Source organism: Equus przewalskii, chromosome 12 (genome assembly GCF_037783145.1).
Source record: "Equus przewalskii isolate Varuska chromosome 12, EquPr2, whole genome shotgun sequence".
Taxonomy (NCBI): domain Eukaryota; kingdom Metazoa; phylum Chordata; class Mammalia; order Perissodactyla; family Equidae; genus Equus; species Equus przewalskii.
Window position 1 is genome coordinate 40304696 of NC_091842.1, and position 26685 is coordinate 40331380.

Here is a 26685-nt window from a genome sequence, read left to right on the forward strand (position 1 = left end):
ACAGACCAGTTACTGCTGTGTGTGGGGTTACCTGTTGTGGTGATTTTTTTTTTTATTCTTCTCCCCAAAGCCCCCCAGTACATGGTTGTATATTGTAGTTGTGCGTGCCTCTGGCTGTGCTATGTGGGATGCCACCTCAGCATGGCCTGACGAGCAGTGCCATGTCTGCACCCAGGATCCGAACCAGCAAAACCCTGGACCGCCAAAGCAGAGCACACGAACTTAACCACACAGCCACCGGGCCGGCCCCTGTTGTGGTAATTTTAGCCCTTCCTCACTGTGGTATGTTGGGTGGGCAGGGTGAACTCTTAGGTTCACAATTCTTCAGATTGAGAGGAACCACACCTAAGAAGCCTCATCTGCACCTGAATCTGATTGCCTTTGTTGTTGTTCATTTCTTTTGTACCTGCTCACGCTTTCCAATTTTCTCCACAAGGTCAATCCTATTAGAGAATATATCAGTCCCTTTTTTTGTCTTCTTCTCTGCTGCATCCCGCCTTGAGATGTCCATTTTCCTTCTCTCTGAGATGTGCCTTTAGCTATCATCCTTGGAATTCCATTTGCCTTTCTCCTGGCTTGATTCCCTATGCCCAGTGTCTCACGTTTTCTTCTTTCTTGGTTTACATCTTGTTTTGGTGGAGCACATCCTTCATAGTTTCATCTGATTGAAAAGATAACGCAGTGACAGAGGGCATGATGATGACAATGTCAGCAGTCCTGTCTCTTGTGTCACAATGTACCAATGAGGACTGCTTGCCCTCTCTGCTTGGGGCACAGCTGTCATTCTGGAATCCCCCTTTGGTAGCATCCTGGAGATTCCATTCACTACTCTCCTTTGTTGGATCTCTGTTTTCTTCAGCCCACATTTCCTCCCTTCTTGGTTTACTCCTTCTTTAGTTGGAGAACACCTTTCCTCCAGTGGCTTCCCAGGAAGGGTGCGTAGGGGGTGAATTTTTTGAGACCTCCCGTGTCTGAAAGCGTCTTTATTTTATTCTCACACTTGACTGAGAGTGTGGTGGTTAGCACTTCTCAGTGACCAGCATCTTTCCCTCTTCCTCCTTTCTGCTAACAAACTGTCCTGGGACAACACACTGGCCATGTGACCAGCCTGGATCAATCATAGAGCCAGTTAATGTCTTTCCCTGGGATTGTTCATATTGAATGGGGTAGAGGAGGAGCTCCCGTCCTCTTAGCCGGCTAAGAGACTCCAGCTGGCTGCCATTTTCCCAGCTGGGGGAGTCACTTGGGGACGGAGAATGCAGTCACCATCAGAGAAAGGCAGAGCCTCCTGGGGGTAAGAAGTGAGCACTGCCCTGGGTCTTGCAGCTCTTCCTTCAACTGGAGCATCACAGGAAAGTCCCACCAACCAGGACCAAGGATCCCACGAACAGGCGTGTGTTCCATCAGTTTAAGCTGCTTCCTGTCACCTGCTTTTGAAAGAAATCTACATGACTGCAGAACTGCCCCGAGCCAGTGCCTGCTGAACACTGCCAACTTTTCTTTCGGATGTTGCTGCTGCTGTTTTGAAATTTAAAATTTTTTTTGTAGTTATTATACTTTCTACAAATCTTTATATCTGTCCTTTTTTATTTCCCCTTATAACATGAGCATTTTCCTTATTTACCCAATCTCCATTTAAATGTCATTTTTATGAATTCTATTCAGAGGATGTTTTATTTACCATCTCCCAATTAGTTTTTGTTTGTTTACTTGTTTGGGGGTTTTTGCAAATAGAAAACACCTTAATGCTTTCTGTGTAGTTAGGGTTTTTCTCTTAGAACAGACTTTCAGCGTTGAAGTCATTGAGTCAAAGGGAATAATAATAATTTTTTTAAATTTTTTTTATTTTTCCTTTTTCTCCCAAAAGCCCCCCAGTACATAGTTGTATATTTTTAGTTGTGGGTCCTTCTAGTTGTGGCATGTGGGTCGCCGCCTCAGCATGGCTTGATGATCAGTGCCATGTCTGTGCCCAGGATCTGAACCAACGAAACCCTGGGCCTCTGGAGCACACGAACTTAACCACTCGGCCACAGGGCCAGTCACTGGGAATAATTATTTTAAAAAGCTGAAGCTGAAGACTGTCAAAGTGATAGACAAAAGGGCTGTGCCCTCACTGACCCATTTCCCCCAGCCCTGACTAACAGCATTCCTCCAACGTGCAAACTCCATGCAGGAGAAGGGCATCTCCTTGCGGTGGCTTTGATTTGCATTGATTTAATTACCTAGGCTGAACATTTCTTGGTTAAGTCTATTAGCCAAGTTGGCTTCCTCTCTGGCAACTGGTCTGTTCGTGTCTCCATTCCTTTCATCTTTAGGGTTTCAGTGTTTTTCTGATCAATTTCTTGAGCACTGTAGACAATAATGGTGTTGAGACTTTGCGACATTTCCTGCAAATATTTTTCCTATTGTTTGCCTTTGTATTTTGTAACCAATGTTGCTTGTGTTCTTTAGCTAATGGACCACCTCTCTTTTTTTGCGATGTCTACTCTGACTTCTAACATTAGAAAGCACTCCCCCTTCCAGAGGTGATAAATGTCCACTTCTATTTTTTTTTAGGAGCGATTGATAAAACGTATTAAAGTCTTTGACTCTGTCTGCATTCCAGTCTTCCTCTTCCGGTTGGCAGATGGTGTGAGGAAGGGACCTGGCTTCCTGCTTGCACAGCACAGTCCAACTCCGGCTCAGCCGGGGGGGCCACAGGCTCCAGGCCCGAGAGCATCAGGGTGAAGCCTGGGCTGCTGTTTCTCGGGTCACCCAAGTGAGCCATGTCCCTGGGTCCTCCGGAGCCCCCAACTTTCTCAGGCCCACTCATTTTCTGATGCATCTTGACTTCTGTTGCTTGCTAGATGTTAAGGCGGAACTGCCCTTGGAAGAATTGGCTTTAAAAAAAAAAAAAAAAAGGCAGAGAAAAGTGAGAAAGACACATGAGAGGAAGCAGTGGGCCCCAAAGAGTCTGAAAGGCCTCTGGGATCCGGAAATTGATCATCAGGAGGCTGGAGAAGCTGATCACACAGACGTTTTGAAACACTTTCCACAGTTTATGATTAGACATTTTTTCCCTTAAATTATTTCTGGCCATCTCCTCTCACACTGTAGGTTGAGGTCTGTTTTCTTCACCTCCATATTCCCCGTAACTGGAATAGTGTTGGGCACCAAGCGTGCTCAAAAATACTTGTAGACCGAATCAATGAATCAAGGAATGAGTCTGGAATCCCGCTTCCCATACTCTGCCCTCCCTCCCGTCAGCCCCCCCGCCTCCCGCCAGGTAGCCCAGCACGCCCTACCCGGAATCTCCAACGCGGGTGGGGGTGCGGAGGAGGGACAGGGAAGGCAGAGGAGGCGGGAGAAGGCGGGCCAGCACCTGGTGGCAGTCTCGAATTGAGGGTGACGCCCCTCCCCCTGGCAGGGCTGCTGGAGAAGCGAAGTGAGAACCTGGGGTGGGGGGCAGAAGGTCGAGAGGTAGTCCTGGGGCGGGTTTGGGGGACGATGGGAAGAAGGGAGAGCGAGGCGGGGAGAGACCCTCGCCCCGCCCGGCGCTGCTGCCGGCGGCCACTAGAGGGCAGGGCAGCGCTGACCCGGAGGGCCCGCCAAGGCCGGGGGCGGAGCGGGGGGCTGCCCCACACCCGGCCCCGGCCCAGCGCCCCCGGCCCCCACCGCCTCCCAGGGCGCACCGCAGCACACCCAGTCCACGCGCGCACCCACTGCGCAGGCGGGGAAATTGAGGCAGGGCTCTGCCTGCCATCCAGCGCCCTCCACCCCCAGCCTGGTGGGGAGCCCCCAGGGGGCCCCCCACTGCGACCCCGCAGCCCTGGCAGGGCGTGGCCGCCCGAACCCCAATTCCGGCTCTGACGTCAGCCCCGTGTTCCAAATAACTTCCTCCCGGAGCTGCTTTCGCCGGGACCGCACATCCCGGAGGCCGGCCGGTCGCGCCCAGGTCAGGGACGTCCCGGGACTGTCATACCGGCCCGGCCTTCCCAGAAGCAGCTTCCGCCCCGCCCGCCCTGGGCCGCGGGTTCCGGGAAGCCCCCCGCCAGCGGCCCGGGGAAGGGGGTGCAGCCGTGGGGAGGGGACCGGGGTTGGGGCTATCCTGGGGCGGGTTCTGGGACCTACGCGCTTGCGTGGGGGCTGCTGGGGCTTGGTGTTCTGGGGGGAGGGCCCGTGAGGGGCGCTGGGGTCAGCTGGGGACACCCCCATCAACGTCCCGACTCTGCCCCCTGCTCTTTGTTCCATAAGCACCGGTGGCCTGGACCACCCCATCAGTGTAAGCCCCACCCTGGACTCTTGTGTTCACTGCGGCCGGGTCACAGTAGGTGCCCAATAAATACGAATGAATGAAATGAATGAATGAAACAAGGAGGGTCTCAAGGGCCGCTGCAGTCAGCTTATGTGAGGCCTGTGGTGAGTTGGGGGGTGTCTGTGGTCAGTCATGGTGGAGGCAGAACCCCAGGACGCAAGCACCCTAATGAGGCAGGCGCACCCTGGCACCAAGACCCTAAGGAGTTTGAGGGAGGGGTCTGGCTCCTCCAGGTTCGGGGGTTCAAGGCCAGGTCATAGAGCAGTCGGGGTTCTGGGGCGCCTCCTTCCTGTGAGAGGAGCTGGGCGGGCCCGGCTGACAGGTCGGGCGGCATAGCCGAGGCGACACTCACCTCCAGCATAAAACCCCACTTCATGGAGCCCCGCACCTCACACCACGGCTCTTGGAGCTCCCGCCACCACTGTCCCCTGCCCAGTCCCCAGCCAGGCTGAGACCATGAGGCGGCCGCTGGCCGTGGCCCTGCTCCTGCTGCTGCTGTGGATTGGTGAGTCCTGGACATTGCAGGAAGCCGGTCCTCTGCCTCCTGGGAGGGGCCCCCTCTGCCCTGGCTGGAGCTCTAGCCAAGCCCCCCGTTCCTGGTCAGGCCCGGCTGCAGCACAGGCCTCCCCTCTTCACCAGAGTGGTGGGGCCTCCTGGGAGGATGGGAAGGTTCCAGATGTCCCACCTGGGGGAGTGAAGTGAGGAAGGCAGGATAGGGGTGTGGGCGCAGGCCCGAAAGGACCCCTGAGGCACTGACCCAGGCAGAGGCTCCGTCTGCCTCCCACCCTGCCTCGGACACCATGGGCCAAACTCTGGGCTATGTGCTTCTGTTTTCTCTCCTCTCGGCCTCTGCATGCATGCAGGATCTGAACTCAGAGCCATTGGGCTCCAAATCCCTGGACCACCATGAGCTGGGCCTAAGGAGGGGTAGCCGAGCTGCCGCCTGAGCCCGGGAGCCCTGGGAGGCTGGTGAGGGTTCGGCGGGGGCCAGGGGAGCCAGGCTCCTGCTGCCACCACAGAGGGAGGGTACAGGGAGGAGCAGGCCCTGCATCCCTGTGCCCTCTCCCAATCCCGGGTCAGATTCAGCAGGTGCCAACCAGGAGGCCCCACCTGCCAGGCCCCTCCCCATGGGGCAGGCTGCTCTCTGCCAGGGAACCCTCCCGCATTCCTGGGCCAGCCAGGCCAGCTCAGCAGCCACCTCACTTCCCTGTCCTCAGGTCACCTCCCAGGGCCGGGCCAGGTCACCCAGGCTTTGACTCGGTCGGGGCTCCAGGCTTGCTACGAGGGGAGGAGGGCGCCAGAGTGGCACCTCAGTGGGGAGGCCCCAGCCTCCCAGGGCCTCCCCCTCTTGGCCTCCTGGCACAAGGATAATAGTGTTCTTTGAGGAAGCCCATCTCTGCCAGGGGGTGTAACACCATGATTGCTCCCGCTGGGTTGAGTAATCAAGGCCATTGCCAAAGTGGGAACAGCAGCCTGCCTTTGGCTCACAAACAGCTGTGACCAGGGGCCTGGGCTCCTTCAGCACCATCCTCACCCTCACCTCTGGCCATTCCCTCCTAGAACCTTAGGCCTTTCCCCGCCCCAACCTGCTACAGGAGCATGGAGACCCTGGGCCCAGATGAGGGGCCTGACACCCAGCCCCTGACAGGACGCCCACCCTGCAGAGCCCCGGTTTCCCCATTGACCCATCCTGGTCAGCCCTCTCCCCACAGCCACTCTATACATCCCTCTATACATGCCCTGGGCTCAGGGCTCCTGGATGTGGGCTCTGCCTTCACGGAGCTCCTGGGCCCACAGGTGAGATGAGCAACAATTCTGCCTCTAGAGTGAGGTGGGCAGAGCTCTGTGAGGCTCGGCAGGAGGACCAAGAGCTCAGGAGAGAAAGCCAGGCTTCCTAGATGGACAGTGCACGCCAGGAGGGCTGCCTGGAGGAGGCAGCATTTTGGTTAGGCCTTGATCTGGATTAGGACCTGTAGGATTTGGACTTGTAGAGACCGAGAAGAAAGAGCCTCAAGGCAGAGGGGTGTTGTGAGTGAACACTCCAAGGCGGGAAGGCTCAGCCTGAATGAGAAGCAGAGTTGCACTAGACTGGGGTGAGGAAGCCTGCAAAGCCTCAGGGCATCCGCCCGCCTGCAGGTGTGTGCACTTGACCCTGAGAGCCCACGATGGATCCTTCTCCACATATGGGAAGGGGGCTGGCTGTAGGGAGAACCAGGAACAGGCACTGGAAAATTCCCAGAGGGAGGGAACGAGCCTGAAAGCACGTTAGTGCTGCCGAGGGCAGACGGGGTTAGTCAGGGCATCCTTGTGCAAGCAGAATTGGCCAGGCCTTAGAAAGAGCAGGGGTCAGTTGTCACCAATCTAATTAAATTATATTATACTACAAGGAGGGGGCTGGAGGGAATTTGCATTTTAAACAAATTCCCAGGAGACATTTTCATTTTAGACACCTTGTTAACACATCCATTCATGGAATGTCGGAATGTCCCGGGCAGACTTCCTGTTCCCAGTGCTGGCCTGGGCTGGCACCACCCTTGCCCCTACACTTCTGCTTGGCACCCCAACTTCGGAGAATAGCCAGTCCTGCCCCCAGGGTCCTTCTCAGCCTCCAGGGTCTACCGCCTCCTCTTGTCCCATCACAGCTGCTCCCACCCACCTTCACTGCTTTGTCATCCAACGCCCCCCTCAGCACTGGGGAGTCTGCCCTTCAGACTGAGAGTCTGGCAGGAAGAATGGGGATCCCATAAAAATGCTCAGGGTCGGGGTCGGCCCCGTGGCCGAGTGGTTAAGTTCACGCGCTCCACTTCGGCGGCCCAGGCTTTCGCCGGTTCGGATCCTGGGCGCAGACATGGCACCGCTCATTAGGCCATGTTGAGGCAGTGACTCACATGCCACAACTAGAAGGACCCACAACTAAAATATACAACTATGTCCTGGGGGGATTTGGGGAGAAAAAGCAGAAAAAAAAAAAAAAGAAGAAGATTGGCAACAGTTGTTAGCTCAGGTGCCAATCTTTAAAAAAAACAAAACCCAGGGTCCTTGGGCCCCCCCACAGAGATTGCGGCTCAGCCGGGCACTTCCTACCCTCTGTGGCCCCTCACCTCCACAGGACTGCTTACTTCTTCTGATCAGAGGGAAGACGGGGTCAGTAGCAGCTGCCCCAGCCTCCGGGCCCTGGAAGGGGTTGGGGTGTAGGGGAAATGCCAAGGGCTGCAGTGGGGAGAGGCTGTCCTGAGCCCCCACCCCAGCTCTGATCAGATCTGCTCCCAGTAAACTAGATACACTGGGGGCAGGGAGGGCACCTGCAACTGGCACATATTTCCAGAGTGTTGCTGGCACAGCTGGGGACTGTCAACCTGGCTGGGGTCTCAGGGTTCCTGTAAAGGCTGAGTAACAGGCCCTGTGCCTGCATTGAGACGTGGTGGGTAATGGATCCCGGGGAGATGGGCCCCCAGAACGGCCCTACCCCGACCCCTCTGCCTGTCCCCTCTCCTGGGGGGGGACACCGTGGCCCAGCTGGGGATCTGGGGCTCCACCTGAAGAGCATGCTGGCATGCCTGAGCGCTCAGGAATCTGAAATCTTGGGAAGACCGACTCATGGTGAGCCCCGGCTGCCTTCTCTCTACTCCCCTGAGACCAGAGAGACCTGTGGGGCTGGGCTGCAGCCTCAGGATTGAAGTGAGGTTTGGGGAAGAACCGAAGGAGACTTGTTCACTGTGGAACAGACTGTGAGAAGGCCCCAGACCTGTGAAATGCAGAGGCCTGTTCCGGGGGTAAAGGCAGACCCCACAGCCCCAGGGCTTTCAGACAAGGACAGTGTGGGGTGTGGAGGGAGAGACTCCTGTGGGGACCAGAAGGAGCCATCCTGCCCCAAGTGGGAGAGTCAAGCCAAGAAGGGGCCCCTCCCTGCATCTCCTGATGGGCAGTTTGTCTGCTCTTAGAGAGAAGCTCTGGACCACAGGCCTGGGCCTGTAAAGATCTCAGGGAACCGGGCCTGTGGGGAACCTAAGGCCCCTGGCCTCTCCTGCCAGGTCCCTCTGTGAACTCAGGAGGCTGTGAGGTCCCTCTGAGTCCTCAGGAGGCTGGGTGTGGAGGGGAGGACAGTGTGGGGGGGGAGCAGTGGGGAGGACAGGGGGAAGACAGTGCTGGGGAGGCAGACAAGGACCCGGCAGGAGAGGCCAGACAAAGTTCGGCTTCAACAAAGTTGCCTGATCACCCCTTTCTTCTCCCTTCCAGGGACTCAGGGGGCCGAGTCATTAAGCGGTAAGCATCCACTGCCCTTGGCTGGGGCGGGCTTGTCTGAGAGCTGTGAGACTGGCCAGGGACCCCCAACATACACCTGAGACGAGACCCAGAATGAACAGGCAGAGCATGGGGATCCCGGTGCGGAAAAGCTGTGGAGCCCAGACAGGAGTGGAGGAGGAGGGTCTGACACATGGTGCAGACGGAGCACTGAGCTATGAAGCACAGAGAATGAGGCAGGAAAAAGCGACAGGAAAGAAGCTAAGGATAGACTCTGAAGACCATTCTGCTGTAACAGTGACAGACCCCCTCAGAGTCACCCACCCCATGTGGGACTCTCTCAATACCCATTGTCCTGGGAGCCCGTTTGTCAGGCCCTGGTAAAACTTACATGTGTTATCTCAGCCCTCCCTGTGACCCAGGAGGTAGGTCTGATGTCACCATTCACAGGTGAGAGGCCTGAGGTCCAGGGGGGCATGGAAGGGGGAGGGTCCCACAGCTGGGAAAGGTCTGCCTGTGTTAGATGCCCTGGCCTCCGACTTGCCCAAAGTCCCTGAGCAGGGGAGGGGCAGGGAGGTCCCGGAATTAAGCAGAAAGCGGAAGCTGGAGTATGGTGTTGGGAGCAGGGAATCAGAGCCGGTGCAGCTGGCCCCCAGTAAGCGCCAGCTGTCATGTCCCTCTAGTCTGCGGGCGCCCGAGGATGAGGATGCTGAACCGGATGGTGGGCGGGCAGGACGCCTCGGAAGGCGAGTGGCCCTGGCAAGTCAGCATCCAGCGCAACGGAAGCCATTTCTGCGGGGGCAGCCTCATCACGGAGCGCTGGGTCCTCACCGCGGCGCACTGCTTCTCCAAGTGAGTCCGCCGAACCCCACGCCTCCCCCACCCCGATCCCTCCCCACCGGGGCCGCGGGGACCGAGGACAGAGCCGGGCGCCGGGCTCCAGCACCACGGACAGCGCCCCACCTGCTCGCGAGGAAGCCCGGCCCGCAGGGACCGGCTTCCCCGCCAGAACGCCCTTTAGGTCCAACCTCGGGGCTAACCTCCGGCTGCAATCCCCGCTTCCAGTCCTTGCTCCCCGCAGCCCAGCCGCGAGGGGTCCACTCCCCCTCTGCTGGTCCCTCCCAGCTTTGCCACGCCTGGGGCCCTGTCCTTGCAAATGCTGGCAGGCTCTTCCAACGCCCTGGCCCTCTTCCCTGTCCCCGCCCCCTTCTCCCTCCCTCCCCCCTCTCTCCCCCTCTGCCCGCCCCAGTCCAGGACACTCCCTTTCCAGCTGGGATCTGGTTACAAATGAGCCCCAGGACTGGAGCAGAATGTCCCTTCCTCCTCCTCCCTGTCTAACGTCACCCGTGCCATCCCTGAGCAAAGTGCCACCCAATGTATGCTACCGTACTATCGGCCCCAGACCTGCAGGGTCCCCAAGCATCTCAGCTCTTGCCGCACCACAGCTCTGCAACTCTTAAAACCTCACATCTTAAACTGAGAAATGTGGGCTCAGAGGGAGTAGCCGCTTGCCCAAGGCTCACGGGCAGGGCTGGGCCCAATCCCCACTTGGCTGGTCCCCAGCTGCACCCCTGTGGGTGGTCATCTCCTTCGACCCTCAGAGCAAGCCTTTCAGGTCGGGACCATCACTGTCCCCATTTTACAGACGAGGAAGCTGCGTTAGGGAACTTGCTAGGTGACTTGCCCAAGCTCACCTGACTGGCCAGCGGTAGAGCTGGGAATTGAAGTCAGGAATGAAAGCTGCTTCAGCTGCCACCCCCTTAAGCCCCTCATCCTGCTGTATGTCCTTCTGGAGGTGACGTTTTTGAAGATAATGTGCAGAGACATCAGGCACTGTGGAGGGCCAGGAGGGAGGTCTCTGACAGCTCCTCCCTAGTTCCCTTCCCTTAACTTCCACCAACTCCCCTTTTTAAGCCCTAGAGCGGCTGCCTCATACCAGCTCTCTGCTCTTTCCCACCAGCACGTCCGAAACAGCCCTGTACCAGGTCCTGCTGGGGGCGCGGCAGCTGGTGAAGCCAGGGCCGCACGCTGTGTACGCCCAGGTGAAGCGGGTGGAGAGCAACCCCCTGTACCAGGGCATGGCCTCCAGTGCTGATGTGGCCCTGGTGGAGCTGAAGGCTCCCGTGACCTTCACCGATTATATCCTCCCCGTGTGCGTACCTGACCCCTCGGTTGCCTTTCAGACGGGCATGAACTGCTGGGTCACCGGCTGGGGCAGCCCCAGTGAGCAAGGTAATGGGGCAGGGCCAGGAGAGAATGGGGGACATGCCTAGAGAAGGTCTCAGGCAGCTTGGGGGCCACTCTGAACCAACAATCTTTTTCTGTTGATATTGGTACACATGATCTCTATTCAAGTGGGGGAAGTGGGTATGGGAAAGGGTCAGTAGACTCAGAAGGAGGAGCCATGGGGAAGTGGAGAGAGGGGGACAGAAAGAACCCAACCTGGTATGTGGAAGGAGGGAAGAGGGAATTCTGTTCCACGAAGCCCCAAGCCAGAAGAGAAGGTCTAAACCCAAGCAAGAAATAGGGAGCAATAGAGCTGTGGTTCTCAAGAACCCAGGGCCAGAACCCCTCGGTGGGACTGTCTGCTGAGCTGCAGCCTGTTTCACGGCTCCCTAGACCGCCTGCCCAACCCACGGATCCTGCAGAAACTCGCCGTGCCCATCATTGACACGCCCAAGTGCAACCTGCTCTACAGCAAAGATGCTGAGTCCAACTTCCAGCCGAAAACCATCAAGGACGACATGCTGTGTGCTGGCTTTGCTGAGGGCAAGAAGGACGCCTGCAAGGTAGGGGCTGGAGTGGGCTGTGTGCAGGCTGAGCCCTGATCCCAAGGCCCAGGTCAAGGTGGGAGCCATCCCAGCTGGATGAGACCCCGGCAGGCGGTCCAGACCAGAGCTGTGCGTTCAGTCAGCTGGGAAAATTCCAGGACCTCAATCAGGGGAGTTAGTGAGTTGGTCTGCAGTGGGGCCCAAGAAACTGCATTTTCAACGCCCCCCCTCCACCCACCCCAGAGGTGAATCAAGGCAGGGAGTCTGGGGATGCTAGAGAAATGGGTACCCCAGACCAGAAAAGGAAGGACCAGCCATGGGTGTGTGCGTGTGCGTGTGTCCTGGGCAGGGACATTCCTAGGGAGGGGAGCTGTGGAGAGGGACAGAGGGAGGAGGACAGGTGTGTACGTGTGCCTGTGTCCCTGCAGAGGAGGCTCTTGGGCCCCTGTGGGCTCTGACAGTGCCTCTGCTTCCCCCACAGGGCGACTCTGGGGGCCCCCTGGTGTGCCTCGTGGGCCAGTCGTGGCTGCAGGCTGGGGTGATCAGCTGGGGCGAGGGCTGCGCCCGCCGGAACCGCCCAGGCGTCTACATCCGGCTCACCTCCCACCACAGCTGGATCCATCGGATCATCCCGGAACTGCAGTTCCAGCAGGCTAGGTTGGGCAGTCAGAGGCGGGGCCCCCGGCTCCAGCAGCCCCTGGGTCGGAACTTTGCGCCCTGCCTGGCAGCCCACGCTGTCTTCCTGGTCCTCACGGCCCTGCTCACCTTCCTCTGAGCCCCGGGTCCACGGTGTACATTTTGTAAATAGCTCTCCAATTCTCCCTTCTCTCAAATGCCCAGATATTTTTATTTATGTTCATTCTCCAATAAAAACCCAACCTCAGTGCTGGCTGCCTGGGTGCAGACCCTCGGGGGAAGGAGGAGTAGAGAGGTGCCAGTTCGGGGGTGCTGAGGAGCTGTGAGTTGGGGCCAATGCCAGGGTGGGGGAGGGTGGCTCCCCAGCAGGAAGGGAGCCATGGCAGGCACACTGGGGACTGGACGTCACTGGAGTCCAGGGTCTCTAGTGTCCCCTGTGACACCGGCAGAAAGAATGGGTCCTGGCAGAGCACCTTGGAGGAGGGCTTTGCGGGGTGTGGGGATCACAGCCCCCACTGCATACGTCTGCATCACCCTGAGACGTCTTCAAATAACGTCAACAGGGTGACGCACCTACGGGGAGAAGGCAGCAGCTCCTCCTAGGGCCCCTCCAGGAGTTCCCTGTTCCCCTGCTCCCCCTTGACCCCTGTTCCTTTTTCTCCATCCCCTCCCTCAGCCTCGACCTCCCCACTGGTGAGTCTAAAGCTGCAGGGGGTGGGGAGGGGCTGGAGTTGGGGCCCACGTCCCCTGGGAGCCATTGACAAGTTGCTGCTCCCCTCTGAGCCCATTTCTCTCCTGTAACCCAGGACAGCACCGCCCACCTGCCTCTCAGGGGTAATCGGGTGAAGGCGCCAGAGGGCGCGACAGAGAGAGGCAGCAATGTGGGTCCTGCCCCTGGGCTCCCGTGCCTGCTAGCCTCCCTCCTAGGCCCCATACCCCCCTCACAACTGCCTGGGGACAGCTCTGCTGGGTCCCTGTAGACCCAACACCCTGGGAGGCCTCAAACCTCAGGGGTGCAGGGCCCAGTATGGCCCCCATCAAGTCCACACACTGTGTGGGCAGCCAGCCCACAGAGGAGGCAAGGCCCAGGCCACTTGGGGCCATGGATTCAGCAGAAGAGGCCCCCCGAGACAGCTGAGGCTCCAGTGGCTCCCTGGGCCAGCACCCCTTCCTTCCTCCTTCCATAGGGTTCAGAGTTCGGGCCATACTTGCTGGCATCTTTAAGGGTTTGTGCAAGGATCCCCAAGAATTCAGAGGAGCTAGAATCCTGCATGGAGAGCCTCACATTTGGCTTTGCTCACAGCGCCCCCACCCCAGGCCTGCTGGCTCGTCCTTGGCCCAACTCTGCAGCCCCACCCTCTCTTCCTTCGTCCTGTCATCAGCAGCCCCACACAATCTCGCCTGGACCTGCCCCTCCTTCCCAGTCTGCCCTGTTCCGGCTGTTGTCACTAGGAATCCAGCACAAACATGTCTCTGGAGCTCAGCCCCTCACCCCCCTCACTCTGGCTCTGCCCGGGCCTGCCCGGCATGGCAGTGATGGCACAGCCACCCAGGGAGACAGCCTCAGGTTCTCAGCCCCTTCTGCAAGCTGATTCCTGAAAGGTACCTGGGCTTGCCTGCCGCACTCAGCACCCACACACTGGATGAGACTCCTAGGAGGGCACGGTTGACTGCTGCCTTCCACACCATATACGCACACCCATGCCAGCACAAAAATCCATACACCCATGCAAACACAGTCACTAGTTCACCACATATGTACATTTGTGTAGACACGTGCACAGCCACCCATGCACACAGAAACACACACACAAACGCAAGCACATGCACACCCCAGCTTGCCACGTACAAGCATGTCCTGGCCCGGCGCCAGTGCCGGTGCCAGTGCTGGGAAGAAAGCAGGCCTGGATGTTCAGGGAATAAATCAGTAACCACTTAGCAGACACCTGCTGTGGACCGGCCCTGGGGACAGAGCAGGGAACAGAAAATGAATTCTCCTTCGTGCTCCCCCTTGCCCTGGGGCATCCCTGCCCAGAGGCAGGAAGGACGACTGGAAGGGCAGTGCCTGGCAGAGGCTCCTGGCAGCCCCACCTCCCTGCTGGCCCTCCAGCACTGGGACCAGGCTGTGGGGTCCTGAGGGCAGCAGAGGGACGTGTTCTGGGTCACCCTGCCAGGAGCAGGGGCTGTCTGGGTCCTGCAGCCTTGGAGAGAGGCCTGGAAAACTCACCACCCTGTTCTAGGAGGTGTAAAAAGCCCCAGGCCCCACAGTGGTGGTGGGGTTACATACAGAAGGCTAGGTGGTCTCCAGAGGGAGGCCCCTCTGCTGCCTCTAGTGAGAGGCCAGGATGAAGCCTGACTCCCCAGAGACAGGGCAAAGACCAGGCTCCCCTCAGAGGAGGACTCGCCATCCCATCTCTGCCACCTCTTGCCTGCTGTCCCGGCTTGCTGGGTGCCCTGGGTCCCCCATCATCCTGCTTCTGCTACAGGGCAGGGCCTGGGGCTGATGGGGAGGAGGGGCACAGACACTGGGACAGCCTAGTCGCCCCCTGCTGTAGCCTCTGTGCTGCTGCAGGCTGCCCCATGTGAGGTGGCGGCCAACACTACTCTAGGGCACAGGGCCCCCACCCAGACCCTTGGTAGACGCTCCTATGAGCTAGGAAGGGAGAACCCTCTCGCAGAGATTACTGGTTTCAAAGGGAAAGCAGGGTTATTTCACACCTCGCACAGTAAGTCTAGTGTGAGATTAGGAGAAAAATGACCCCAGCTGTCACGGGTCCCCTCTCCCACCCTGGGTGGAGGAGCAGTACCTCAGAGTCTGCCGGGTGGGTGGGTGGTGCCAGGGCCCTGCCAGCTGAGGAAGAACCCTGCAGAGGACGGGCCAGCCCAGCCTAGGAGACTGTCCGCTGCCCCACTGGGCAGCAGGGAGCGGGCCCAGCCCAGGGTAGGGCCCCATGATGGAAGGCCCACCTTGCAGCAACCACAGTGCTTATAAGAGAAGAAAGAGGACGGGGGGGGGGCACACACCCCTTCTGGGGGCTGCAACCGAGCCCACAAATCCACATACATGCACGCACGCACACGCGTGCTGTGCGCATGAAAATTTTGTTCAGCCGATGGGAGCCCCTTCTGGCCTCAAAGACCAGGGGTCAGCCATGGCCATGAGGTCACAGGACTGGTTCTGTGCCCTGAGGGTAAAGTGGCCCTGGCCTGATGCTGCCACCCAGAGCTCAGGCCTCAGAAGGCAGGGAAGGCAGGAGGCATGGAGGGGGGAAGGAAAGAGGGGGTGCAAATCAGAGGCCCAAAGCCAGAGACCCCCACCCCCTCGGGGCTGCGCATCAGTGTCCAAGGAGGTGCTGGAGTGGCAGTGCTTCTGCTCCTGGACACCAGCCACCCAAGCTCCAGGTGCGTGGGCCTCAGTGCCCCACAGGCCGGAGGACACAGGCTGTGAGGCAGATGGTGGCACTGCAGGGGTGGCCCTTTACTGCCTCATCAGGCTCAGTGACCGACGTGCAGTGGGGCACCAGCCAGCTGCTGCCACCAACTTTGGGGAGGATGGAAGATGCCAGAAGGACCTGTTGAGTGGATACCAGTAAAGGCAGGGGAGGGGAAGCGACAAGGAAAGGCAGTGCCTGGCCCTGTGCAGTGGCCTGGAAGGTTCTGGGCATGGGCTCTGCAGGAGGCCCAGTGGCTGGAGAGCCACACAGTTGGCCCTGAGGCTGCCCCGAGCTGTGCTGTTACCCTCCCACACCCATCCACGGCAGGCAGGCTGGAGCGCAAGGTCCAAAGGGCAGGGCTCCCTCCCTGGCCAGTGGACCCAGTGTAAGGGCCCTTGGCCTCAGGACCCAGACCAGACAGCTGTCTCCTTTCCAGTCCTCTGCTCAGACGGGAGTCAAGCTCAAGGCTTTGACGGGGACACTGAGACACTCTGGGGCCTCTCCCAAGTGCCTGCTGGCAGAGGGGCCTGGAGGCAGGTCCAGGTTCACTGTTGGCATCAGGGAGCTGCAAGATGTCAAGTTTAGTCTGGTCAGGAAGAAAACTCCTCTGAGTAGAATCTGGAGTCCTTTCCTGTGGGCAAGCAGCACGGCCCGCCCTGCCCACCCCTCTCAGCCCTGACCCTGGGGCCCCTGGCTGGGCCAGCCACACACCTAGAAACAGGATGGACACTCGGAGAAGATTGGGAGTTTGGGCAGCCGAGACTCCAGCATCTTTGGGTCTAAGACATGCTCCCAACTCCAGGGATCCAGAGCTCTCCGGGAACAGAGAGTGGAAAATCCCCTATGGTGGCTGGGGTGGCCCAAGGGGCCTGAGAAGAGTGGCCACCAGGGGGAGCCCGAGCGGCTGTGTTGGGGCAGGGGCAGCGCCCAAGGATGTGGAGAAATGTCTCCGAAGCTGGTACTTCCGTCCAGGATAGAGACAAGAGGACACGCTACATTCAAGGAGGCATCAGCACTTTTTAGAGTCGCTCAAGGATGATCTTGTTCCCGGGGATGGGGTCGGGAGGGAGCAGGCCAGCCTGGCTGAGCTGGGAGACGAGCATGTGCTGCTCTAATCCACCTGCTCCCCCTGCAGAGCGGACAGACAGGTGGACAGGCCAGCTCCCCTCAGCCTTGGTGGCACCCAGGGTGGCCGCAGCCTGGGGTGACCATCGTGCAGGGTCACCACAGCCCAGGGCAGCGCCTCTTCCATGCGTTTGAAGATACTAACATTTGTTCTGCTCATTCATAAATACACAACTTTATTTGCTATTTTCAGGGAAACTTAGGCATTAAACTGTAAGCTGATAAAATACGGATACCTAAAAAAGTACAAAAGTATAAATATCCCCTCAGAATAAATTTTAGTGAATTAAGTCTTAATATCTTTAAATTAAAAAAACCACAAGCCTATCTATTATGTCAAGGTCACAAATCAAACGACTCTAAGGGGCCGACAGCACCCCACAGGGACACCCGAGGCCAGCAAGGGGCACCCTCCACCCAGGGAGTACGGGTCACAGGGGCTAAGTGTGCCCGATGGAGAGGTTGCGAGAAACGGATGAAGCCAAACATTTACCAACATACAACAGATCTTACAAAAAGGAGGAGGTAAGTCCTGGGCGCTGGAGAACTTGGTTAATCAGGGTGTTGGCAAAGAAGAGGGCACAGGTGGGAAGCCTCTGGAAGCATCTGTGACTAGCCGTGTCAGAGCTTCTGCCCGACGTGTGGGCATCCCCGGTGGTCAGGAGGCAGTGAGCTGCTCATATGAGCCAGGCCCCAGATCCTGACAGTGCCCACGGCCAGCTGAGAAAGGTCTGTCCTCAGAGCACGGGGACAGTAGGTTGGAAGGACTCCTAGTGGCTGCAATGGCATGTCAGTCGGGCAGAGCCTGTGCAGGTGGCATGTGAAGTCTCAGACATCCCAGCAATATGAGAGAGAACTGCATAGTTATACAAAGAAACGAGGGGGCCGGCAGGAGAGATTTGTGATGCCCTGTAAACATGCGGTTTTCAGTGTGACTGGAGTCTAAGCTCCAGAAGCCAGGTGGACAGGCCTCCTGCCCCGACCGCCATCCCAGGCGAGACAAAGGCACTGAGGGCACCAGCTCCCCCACGAGCCCGTGGGTGGGGCAGATGAGGCAAAGCTTCTACCTCCTTTTAAACACTTAACATATCAATCCAAAATGCAGCCACACTTCTAGGCATTTCTAAAAAGTAAAAACATTGGGTAGCCTATCCACACTGGGAAAGAAGGGGTGCAAGGTCTCTCGCCTGGAAAATACATCTGGAGGAGCCTTGACTGTTCCCGGCGGGGAAGCCTGGCTCCGAAGGAGGCCCAGCCTCGGGGCAGAGGCCCGGGCAGTAGTGAACACATGGAGGCCACTCACTGAGGCTTCGAGAAACTGCCGATCGATCACGCCCAGGAGGCGAGGCAGACTCCCCGAACCAAGGACCAGGGCCTGGTGCGCACGTGAGTGCCAGCGGCACCCAGAGCCCAGGGCCTCAGCACTGCAGCCACTTCCCACCAGTGAGGCCCAGGCTCCATTACAGACTGTTTCTGTAGCACCAAGAACGCTGTCCTTGAAATGGTCTTCGGTGATTAAAGGAGTGCTTGGGAGCGTCCTGCCTCAGGCCCATGTGGCACTTGGAAAAACCGAGCGGAGGCCCCAAGGGGACGCCCACCCGGCCAGCATGTTTCCTTCGAGCGGGGACACCCAGCCTCAGACAGCTGGTCCCGTCTCTCACCACCCACCTCAGAGGCAAAAAAGGATCCACAACCAGATCTCTAGAGAAATTGTCAAAAGCAGGCTTCTTCTCACGGTCAAGCTTCCTCGACATGGCGGTTCATTGCATCCTGGGAAAAGGTAAAATGGTTCTTCCTTCAGCTATCAACACTGTGTTCCTCACATCCTGGAACCCCGTTCTTGCAAAATCTGAAAACGTCAAACACAGAAAATGAGGACTAGAGCCTTGGACGGGGAGGCGGCCTGCAGCCAGGCAGGAACTGCATGGCCCTGAAGCCAGTGCCCGGCTCCAGGGAGCAGAGCCCACAGACCAAGTGTGGGCCCTCAGATGGCATGGCTCAGGGGCCTGAGGAAGCCAGAACTGTGGGCCAGGGTCCGAGAAAGGCTGAGGCCCAGAGACCCTCGCTGTGGGGGACTGGCTCTCGCACCTCCAGGCCTCACAAGAGGGGCCGGTCCCACCAACTCTCCATCCCAGCCTGATGTCCGACAGACACCTCTTCCTCCATCTCCCACCACAGTAGGAGGCCTGTCCTCCACCTGGCACCTCCCTGGGCTTCCTCTGGGACACCCGAGACACGCGGGCATGGCCCAAGGCGGGATGGCTCCTTCTCAAAGCCCCAGGGACCCCTGGCTGCATCTCCCCTTGATGGCCACCACGCACCCCTTGCAAGGGCACCAGAGCCCACCTGACAGTTTCTCTCTCCAGCCTCTCTCGGTCCTGGGCCACAGACATGTGTGTACAACCAGGGGCCCCCATGGGCCCAGCAGCCCCCACAACAACCTGCCCGTCTTCCATGCCTCATTGCAAACTACGTCCCCTCCACCCTGCACCCAGCCACAAAACCCAGAACTCTGGGCCCCTGGGACTGCCCTGTCACCCCCACATCCACACCTACCTGTCGGCCCTGCATGCTGCCCGGCTGGGCTCATGTCTTGCTGCACAAGTACACTGGCTTTCCTGTGACTGGACCACACAACTTGTGGGTGCCAGCCCCTCTTTGCTGCAGCCAGATGAGACTCTGGAATGTGTACCTCCCACTGGGGGACCCACCAGCCCTGTAGAGCCTGCTGGCCCTCAGCCGCCATGCCTGTCCCTTTCCCTCCCAGTCATTCTTGGTATCTCAGGGCTGGAGCAGCCCCTGGCCTCCCTCACCATTAGAACCATCTCTGCATCCCATCCCTGCATCCCATCCACCCCCAAACTGGGCTGGGGGCTCCATAAGGCTTGGAGCCACCTCTGGACAGGCCTGCATTCTGACAAATGCCTGCGAAGTCAAACCCCACGTGGACGAGGTAGAGGATGGAACCATCTGTGGCCCTAGGTGGGGGCTTCAGAGCTGGCAAATCTCGCTGTTCTGATACGTCGAGTATGGCTGCCAAGTACCAGGGATCCAGGACAGAAATGCCACCAGTCCCAGCCTGGCCAAGGCCAGGGCTGTAAGGTGACCCTCCCCACAATCACATGGCAGCATATGGGCTAGCCTCCCAGGGGCATGTCCTGCTTGAATTTCAGAGCTGGGACAGATACAGCTCTGAGGACACTGTTTTTGAGCCCTGGACCCGTGTGCAACACAGGGATGTGCCCTGGGAGGAGCCAGCTCTGCTCATGCAGTACCCAGGCCATGAGAATTCTCTGGCAGAGAGAGGGTCAGCACCTCCTGGCAAGGCCTTGCTAGGGCAGGTGAAGTGCTCAGGCTCCAGTGAGCACCACGTGGGCTCCCGATCCCGCTCAGTGGCAACGTGGCCCCAGGCAGAGGGCAGCCAGTCACTCAGGTTCACCAGGGCTTATTCCAAATGACTCAAGAGACGGCATGGACTTGCTCCAGTCTGTCCCCTGATGCCCCGCACACTTCTGCTGGTCCCCAGGCTCATGCCCCTGCGTCTCTGAGCACTCTGGGAGCAGCTCAGACAGCACGCTTTCCTGCTCTGCTGCTGTGCCCACCGCCTGGGCCCGTGTCCAGTCCCTGCAAGGCACATCTTCCACTGTGCTGGGGGGCAGCACCCTAGACTAAATGCCCCACCTCAGGCAGGACGAGGGCAAGCCTCTAAGTCTAGTAGGACTTGCCAGCTCTCTGGGAAAGGGCCCAGGAGGCCCCTGTCAGAGGGATATGTCTGAGGAGGTGACTTGGGGTGACAGCGCATCCTGGCTTAGCCCTTGCAAGTCTCTCCTGCCCCCAAGGCGCGGATTCCACCTCCAGGGAGGTCTGCGGCCCTGCTATCTTTGCTGTTTGCAGGGGAAGCTGGGGCATGCGGGGGTCCGTGAAGCACAGAGCTGCCCCTCACTCTGTGAGAGCCCAGCAGAGCTGAGGGAGCACCTGAGTTCACAGGACTAAGCAGTGGAAAGGACAAGGCCAAACAACCGGAATGTAGCCCAGGAGCAAGGTGACAACACAGGAGGGGCTGCCCTGCCAGATCCCCAACTATCTCCCACCGAGGACAGAAGACCCCTCCTAGGATCTGTGACAGTTACGGCCCCATCTGCCCTGGACAGAGCTCTCACCCAGGCCACCTCCCACAGGGGAGGCCTGAGCCAACCGCAGGCACCAGGCAGGCAGAGCACTGTGAGCAGCACCCCTACAGGCGGACCCGGGCGAGTCGATGCTGCTCCACCCTGCGATGGAGAGAGCGGTAGGGGGCCAGGGCTGCCCCATGATCAGCCCACACACGTGCCCCCCACAGCCCAGACCCCTGAGTTAGGGCCACCAAAGCAGTTCCTGCTGGCAGATGCAAAATCAGTAACTGCAGGGTGGGGGTGGGGGGTGGAAAGAAGCCCTCCTCCCTCCCGGGGGTGGGCCAAGTGGCAGCACCCAGATGGGTTCCTGTCACCGGTCACCACTAGGCCAAGGTTGAGAGCCTGCTGCCTGCTGCCCACGAGATGGGCGAGCCCCTAAGTTGCAGCCGCGCCGAGTTGAGGTGGGCCACCAGCACAAACCGTATGCCTGACCTCCGAGACCTTGAGTGAGAAAGTGAAATAGCTCACTGATTTTTTAGATTGAAATGACAACATTTTGCTTATTGGGGTTATCCGTATTGGCATAAATTTCACATTTCTTTTTACTTTCTTAACATAGCTACTGAAAAGTCTGGAACGACAGATGGAGCTCGTGTTGCACGTCCCCTGGACAACGCTGTTCAGACCTCGGTGCAGCAAACTTCTTCTTGAAAGGCCAGATAGTAAATATTTTAGGATTTGTGGGTCAAGAGGCAAAACTGAGGATGCTATGTACTTACATAATCACCAAAAAAAGAAGAAGAAAGCCACACTACAAATGTAAGAAAGCCACACTACACATGTAAGAGCCATTCTTACTGTTTGACCCCTGGTTTAGACCTCTCATTGCCCGATGGTCAGCCTTCCAGTGCTCGGCTGGCCACATGCCTTTCCCAGGCTCCTCCCAGGGCAGAGGCTGAGGGGCCCCAACCTGTAGGGCTCGGTCCATGACAGGGAGGCCATGGCAGGAGCCAGGGGATCCCCTGGATGTGCCTGGCTCACTCGCCTGCAATTTGCCTTCTCTAGGCCTCAATATCCAACTATCTATGTGCGAGATAAGGGAGCAGACCAGGCGGTCCCCACTAACGGAGAGTGCAGTCAGGCTCTGGAATCGGCTGGGCCTGCGAGTCTGGGACAGTGAGAAGAGGCCAGGACGAGGGAGGGACTGGAGGAGCAGCCGGGAGCCCAGAGGACATTCATGGAGTCTCCCACCGCAGGGCAAACAGAAGGAGGGTCCACACAGATTCCTCTCCACCAGCATCCCTCGCCTGAGGCTGGGGGGAGCAAGGGGGCTGCGGGCACAGTGTCGGGATCAGGGTCTACCCTCTGCGGCACAGGCCGACTCCATGGCCCTGAGCCCGTGGCCTGGTGACATGATGGGAAGGCTGCAGGCTAGGGGCTGGGGGCTGCCCAGGCCCCAAAAGGTGTAGACCCATGTCTTCACCTGCTGACATCCACCGTGAAGAGGCTCTTCAGAGACCTGACACACAGGCTCTCAAGCAACCCAGCCAAGGTCCCAATCCCACCCCCAAGGGCATCCTAAAGGGGACAGACAGCCGGCCCCTTCCCCAGACAGGCCAGCTTCACCGCAGATCTACAGTCAGCATCTAGTGTGGAAGGTTCTCTGTCAACTACAGGCAGGGCACAGACACCACGGAGGAGGGGCTGGGGTCACGGAGACTACGTGCGTGGTCAACTTCAAGGGCAGCAGAGCTCACCATGACATTTACATTTAATCTGAGTCATTTTCATCGTGACCCGTCTCCTCGTCGTCACTCTGGCTCGGTGCGCAGCATGCGGCAGGGGAGGAGAAGAAGAGAGGGCACCGTCAGTGCAGGACAAGATGGGAGGCAGCGGAGGGAGGCCCACCCAGAGAAGCTGCAGCGAGCACGGGCATTTTGGGCCACAAGCTCCCGTGGCGCTGTGATGAAGAAGCACAGACCAGCTACGTCTGGGGGGCCCTGAGCCCCAAAATCGCATGCCCAGGTCACACCATGGAGGAAAACTCGGGGCTCGGGCGTCTCCCTGCACCCTACTGTCCCAAAGTTCCAGAGTTTTTCTTCCCTCTATGTAGGGAAGAACTGAACCTTGCCCAAACAGAGGGCTGGCTTTTGCCCTCTGCTCCTGAGAGATTGTGACCTCCAGGCCACACCGGACAGTCTGACAATGTGATGGGGGTGGGGTCAGTTGGCCAGGGGGCCTGGAGACTGTGATCAGGCACATGGGCGATCAATCATCGATCAATCGATGGATCAATCATGTCTACGTGACTGAGCCCAGTAAAATCTCTGGACACGGAGGCTGGGGGAGCATCCCTGGTGGGCAGTGCTCCGTGCACGTTGCCACACATCCTGACTCCAGAGGGAGAGCAAAGGAGCTCCAGGTCTGGCATGTCTCCTGGCCTCTGCTCCATGCACTGTGCCTGGCAGATCTGAATCCTCCCTCTGACTCTTCCGTAATAAACCATAAGCGTCACAGCAGTCAGGGAGTTCTGCGAACCCTTCCAGCAAATGATGAATCAGAGGGTGGTTAGGGAAGCCCCTGAACTTGTCCGCCACTTCCACCCTGAGATGGGAGCCTGTCCCCTTAGTGCTAGGAGATAACATGTGCCACGGGGCACCCAGTGAGCAGGTCCACAGGCAGTGACACTTGCTGCCCTCAGGACATGGGACACTGCTCCAAACAGGCTGCCCACGGGTGCCCTCAAATCACTGTCCCAAATTCAGCTCCAATGGTTTTCCATGGCTTTCTGGAGAACTGGCTCCGCCTCCCAGGGAGCTCCTGCCACTGCCCCCATTTAGAAGCCACCCTGGCGGCCACATTTCAGAAGCAGATATTTTTGGAGAGAGAAATAGGGCCACGTTTCAACAGCAAAGAGATTTGGGGTCACGCCTGGAGCTCCCTCACAGCACAAAGGCATCCTTTCTGCAGCTGAAAAGCCACCTGAGGGAAACGAGCTCAGGCAGCTGCCCTGATGAGCTTGGCTATAAAAACTTTTCAAGTTCAGAAATAAAAGCTTCTAAAAATAAACAACTTACAAAAGAGCCCTGACCCCGACAGAGAGAGATGCGCCTCCTCAGAAGCTGCAGGCTCTCGGGAAGCGGGGTCGTCTTCCAGCCCAGACTCCACAGGAAGTGTGTCCCCGGGCCTCCTTCCTCCCCGGGTGCCCGTCTGTCCCCGAGCACCACAGGATCTGTGCCGACCCCACGCTGTTCCGCCCCGTGCAGCGGGATAGCCTGGACCCCACATATGCAGCTGTGGGCACCGCAGGAGGCCAGAGCAGAGACTCAAGTACTCTGGACAACCACCCCGTCATGAAGACAGCGGGCTTCTTCACGCTGTGGTGAAAAAGCTGCCTTGAGCCCCGGTGGACGATAGCCACGGCGGGAGGACAGTGGGCACAGTGGCTTCTCTGTCTGTTCCCAAGCCCACACCTCTAAGGGAGACCCTGAAAGGATGACAGGGGTGGTCCTGGGCAGGCGGCAGCCAGTCAGAGACCACCCAGGCCAAGAGTCTAAGGAAGCTCAGGGAGCCCCCGGTTTAATGCCATCAGTTACAACCCTTCTGGCTCTGGCCTTTTCCTGCATTACTCAAAACATCCTTTGGCAGGCAATGCCTTGACTCTTCACCAAAGCTGCCTGTGGGCCCAGGACTCACAGGCTGGATGCCACAAAGTCCCACTCCCACCTTCCCAGCTCTGCTAGGGTCTTGCAGACTCCCCAGGTCCCCCCCGAGCTGGCTGCGGGGCTGTCTGGGTCACCACCTGGCTCGAAGGTCTGGAAGGCCTGCCAGGTGGAGCTAGCTCAGGCCAATGCTGGATTCTGCAAGGACAGACACACCTGGAGTCACCAACCACAGGAGTGGGCCCAAAGGAGCTGCCGCTAGAATCTGTCACCTCTGGGCAAGGCCAGCTGCTACTCTCCACCACAGGGCTAACCCAAAAGCAAATGACATGGCCATTCCCCGTTTTCAGCCTGGCTGCACTTACCCTCCTTAGAGACAGAAGAGTCAGACGCCCAGAAGGGAGCCAGAGCCAGTTCACAAAGGGACTGGCCGGTGCCGGCCGAGGCAACACTCCATGGAGTCTAAAATCACAAGATCTACAGGATCCTCTCCTTTTACAAACCACACATGACTCCTAAGACCAGGACGGATGAGGCCGAGGCAGACGCCATCCAGGGGGCTCTGCCCTCCAGCTTCAAGGTCCTGAGTCCCCAAGAAAACAACCCACAGCGACACCAGTTAAAAGCGTAGTCCCTGCCAGCAGGTCTAGGAGACAACACTTCCAGGAGGACCCTGCCTGTTAGAAGAGGTGTCGGCAGAGGGCATGGACTGTAGAAGCCATGGGGGCTCGCTCCATGGCGGAGCCTCTATGTTCTAAGACCTCTCGCTCCATTCCCCACGTCCTGTGTCCGGTAGCTACGCATCCTGAGTCCCAGGACTTTGCTTCTGATGTATCAAGCAAGAATTACGTGACGACGAACAAGAAGCCTGCAGGGCCGGGAGCGCAGTGAGAACCACAAGAAACGATAAAGCTCTAAGGAGGAAAATCCCAACCCCACAAAGGGCCAGTGTGCCTTCACAAGCCCCCTCCACTGCCAGGAGGCTGAAGCGTCCGGGGCTGCTGCCTCCCAGGCCCGGCACCCCCCGCCCGCTGTGGTCACCCACCTTGGCTTTCTCACTGGGCTCACTGGTCGTGCCGTACGGAGAGTTGTGCAGCTCCTTGGAAACCACACAGAGGAACTCAGCCTGGTCTTCACTCCCATAGTTGTAGGAAGAGCCAATGCTGACCAGCTGGGAGGAGAGAAGGCCAGTGTGATGTGGGCCGAGCTGGGGACCAGCCTGCCCGCAAGGACGGAAACTGCAGCCTGCGAAAACCCACAGCTGAGATAGCCAACACTTGGGAAATCGAGGGACAGTTTCAGCCACAACATTTTTAGTGAACTTATGGAAAAATAAAGTCCTGAAATATCCATCCTCGGGCACATCCGCAGACACACCCCACACACGGGCACACCACGTGCAGGACAGGTCTCTGCTGGGACAATCAGTTCTTTTCAGAGTTTCTGGCTGGGCCCACAGGAGATACTGACTGACTGTGGGCAGAGGGGAGCACAGCGCCAGAGTGGGGTGCACAGCGGGACACGGCAGTGGCGGCTTGCTCAGAGCTGGTCCTCTCAGAGCAGGCAGCAGAATCGCAGTGTTTGGCACTCAAGCTGCTCCCTTCACACAGGCCCAGAGCATAGCATGTGTGAGCATACACTCAAGTGAGGATGAGCTCCCAGACATCCTGCTTATTGTTGCTGCAGCCACCAGGCCTTCCCAGGAGAAGCCAAGACTGACCCTCCCACTCACTGGGGTTACTAAGCGAAAAGGGCATACGTACGCCCTGATGGTGGGAGGGAAGGCAGGCAGAGGAGGGCTGTGCCAGTTCCAAAGGGCTAGAGGGAGGGGTCAAGGGTTGAGCTGCCCGAATCTCAAAGACAGACCCTGGGAAGCTGTGGCTTTTGCATGTGTCAGTCTCAGTCTTTGTGGGTCCACTATAACTGGTGGACATACCCACAGATTGTGCATCCTGTGGGGCCCCAAGTCACCACCATGGTCACAAGGGGGCTGAGGTCTGACCTGTCTGCTCCAACCTATCCCAGAGTCACCAAGGACTTTCGTGCTTTTAAATGCAAAATCAGTCTAAAGAAAACCACAAAAATTGTAGTAAGGCTATCAGTGGCGTAACTATTGAGCCAACAAAGGCCAGGAAGGCCCCTGGCTCTCCCCATGCAGGAATGTGCGCACATTCCTGTGTAGGAGAGGCTGGGGCAGGAGTGCCCAGTGCCCGGAAACGGTGCTCTCATGAGGCACACGAGCCTCTTCTGACCTCGCTCGGAACCTTGTTCTGGCCTTGGCTCTGATGACTGGGCAGCCCTGGGTTGGGTCCCACTACCTCCCAGGGCAGTTCTAGGTCCTGCTCTAGGAAGCAGAGAACTCCTCATTAAACAGACATGACTCTGGTGCTGGGGTCTTGCTGGCATGAA

General features: G+C 58.3%; 2 protein-coding genes across 4 annotated transcripts in view; one reads left to right on the plus strand and one right to left on the minus strand.

Annotated features, from left to right (window-relative positions):
• The first annotated feature begins 4375 nt into the window (after positions 1-4375).
• Positions 4376-12190, plus strand: LOC103551637 (serine protease 27). The gene is made up of 6 exons (XM_008521186.2): positions 4376-4799; positions 8531-8557; positions 9220-9388; positions 10497-10768; positions 11156-11325; positions 11789-12190. The coding sequence occupies exons 1-6, from the start codon at positions 4751-4753 to the stop codon at positions 12080-12082; spliced, it is 981 nt and encodes a 326-aa protein (XP_008519408.1). The 5' UTR covers positions 4376-4750; the 3' UTR covers positions 12083-12190.
• Positions 12191-16661: 4471 nt separating this feature from the next.
• The window catches only part of KCTD5 (potassium channel tetramerization domain containing 5), a 28871-nt gene continuing 18847 nt past the window's right edge, over positions 16662-26685 (minus strand). Inside the window, exons 5-7 of one of the 3 annotated variants that reach the window (XM_070568660.1) lie at positions 25322-25447; positions 22372-22430; positions 16662-18351 (exon numbers count right to left, since the gene is read on the minus strand). In XM_070568660.1, coding sequence (XP_070424761.1) covers positions 22386-22430; positions 25322-25447 — 171 coding nt within the window. In that variant the 3' untranslated portion in view covers positions 16662-18351; positions 22372-22385. The remainder of the gene's footprint in view (positions 18352-22371; positions 22431-25321; positions 25448-26685) is intronic. The other 2 variants (XM_070568661.1, XM_008521188.2) reach the window with 2 other exon arrangements.

What these genes read in the sequence shown, in the direction of transcription:
- LOC103551637 (XM_008521186.2), top strand. Translation starts at nt 4,751, where the DNA reads ATGAGGCGGCCGCTGGCCGTGGCCCTGCTCCTGCTGCTGCTGTGGATT. An exon ending in CCTGCTGCTGCTGTGGATTG is followed by an intron (nt 4,800 to 8,530) that starts GTGAGTCCTGGA and finishes TCTCCCTTCCAG; the next exon opens with GGACTCAGGGGGCCGAGTCA. An exon ending in GGGCAGCCCCAGTGAGCAAG is followed by an intron (nt 10,769 to 11,155) that starts GTAATGGGGCAG and finishes ACGGCTCCCTAG; the next exon opens with ACCGCCTGCCCAACCCACGG.